Source organism: Habropoda laboriosa, unplaced genomic scaffold (genome assembly GCF_001263275.1).
Source record: "Habropoda laboriosa isolate 0110345459 unplaced genomic scaffold, ASM126327v1 scaffold6254, whole genome shotgun sequence".
NCBI classification, from domain to species: Eukaryota; Metazoa; Arthropoda; class Insecta; order Hymenoptera; family Apidae; genus Habropoda; species Habropoda laboriosa.
This window is the reverse complement of record NW_017106137.1, coordinates 1-664: the sequence shown is the minus strand read 5'-3', so window position 1 is coordinate 664 and position 664 is coordinate 1. Positions and strand designations below refer to the sequence as shown.

The 664-nt window shown below is 53.5% G+C and overlaps 1 protein-coding gene across 1 annotated transcript; it reads left to right on the top strand.

The window, feature by feature from the left end:
• Positions 1–4: 4 nt before the first annotated feature.
• On the top strand, positions 5–661 carry LOC108578290 (the record flags this gene model as incomplete). Its single annotated transcript, XM_017941590.1, has 1 exon — positions 5–661. A coding segment is annotated over one exon (657 nt), but the record flags the coding sequence as incomplete, so codon positions are not given.
• Between the last annotated feature and the right edge of the window lie 3 nt (positions 662–664).

Sequence of the window (664 nt, the reverse complement as noted above, 5' to 3'; positions counted from 1 at the left end):
GGCCATGATCTCCAGTCTCGATTCCGAGTCGCCTCTTATGGGAACACCACCGGACAGCGATTCCTCCGACATCTACTTCGATCCGGAATCGTCGGACATCGAGAAGACGAAGAACGAAGTGTACTTCGATCCTATAGCTACCTCGGACAGCGAAGTGGCTACGCCGAATCTCGTGAACGGTTGTGACACAGTGAGAGCGAAGAATACGCCGTATCGCAGGAGGCCGGAGGTCAGCGTGGAACATTCGGAAGACACGTCGGAGTCTACTTCGTCGATAAGAAGGAACAATTTGTGCGAGAAGGAGTACAGGACGAACGAGTTGACGTGCAACTCGGAGGATTCGAACGATAAAAGTTCGGAGGAGATCACGTCGTCCAGTCACGAATCGCTGTGGAGCACGTTCGACGAGAGCACGTTGTCCCTTCAGGACGAAAGTTCTCCGAGAATCAGTCCTAGCTTAACCATGCTTCAGAGCCGACTTCCAAAGTCGCATTCCGATTCCGAGATTCCCGTCCACGGACCCAGCATAACGATCTCTCCCTCTTTGAGCAGAAGGGACGCAGAAATCGGGGAAGGCACCGACGAAGTTGACTTCGTCAACGGTCTCTCGTCGAACGGTATGCTCGAGGACATAAAAAACGCGAGGAACCTCGCGAAGGAAGAC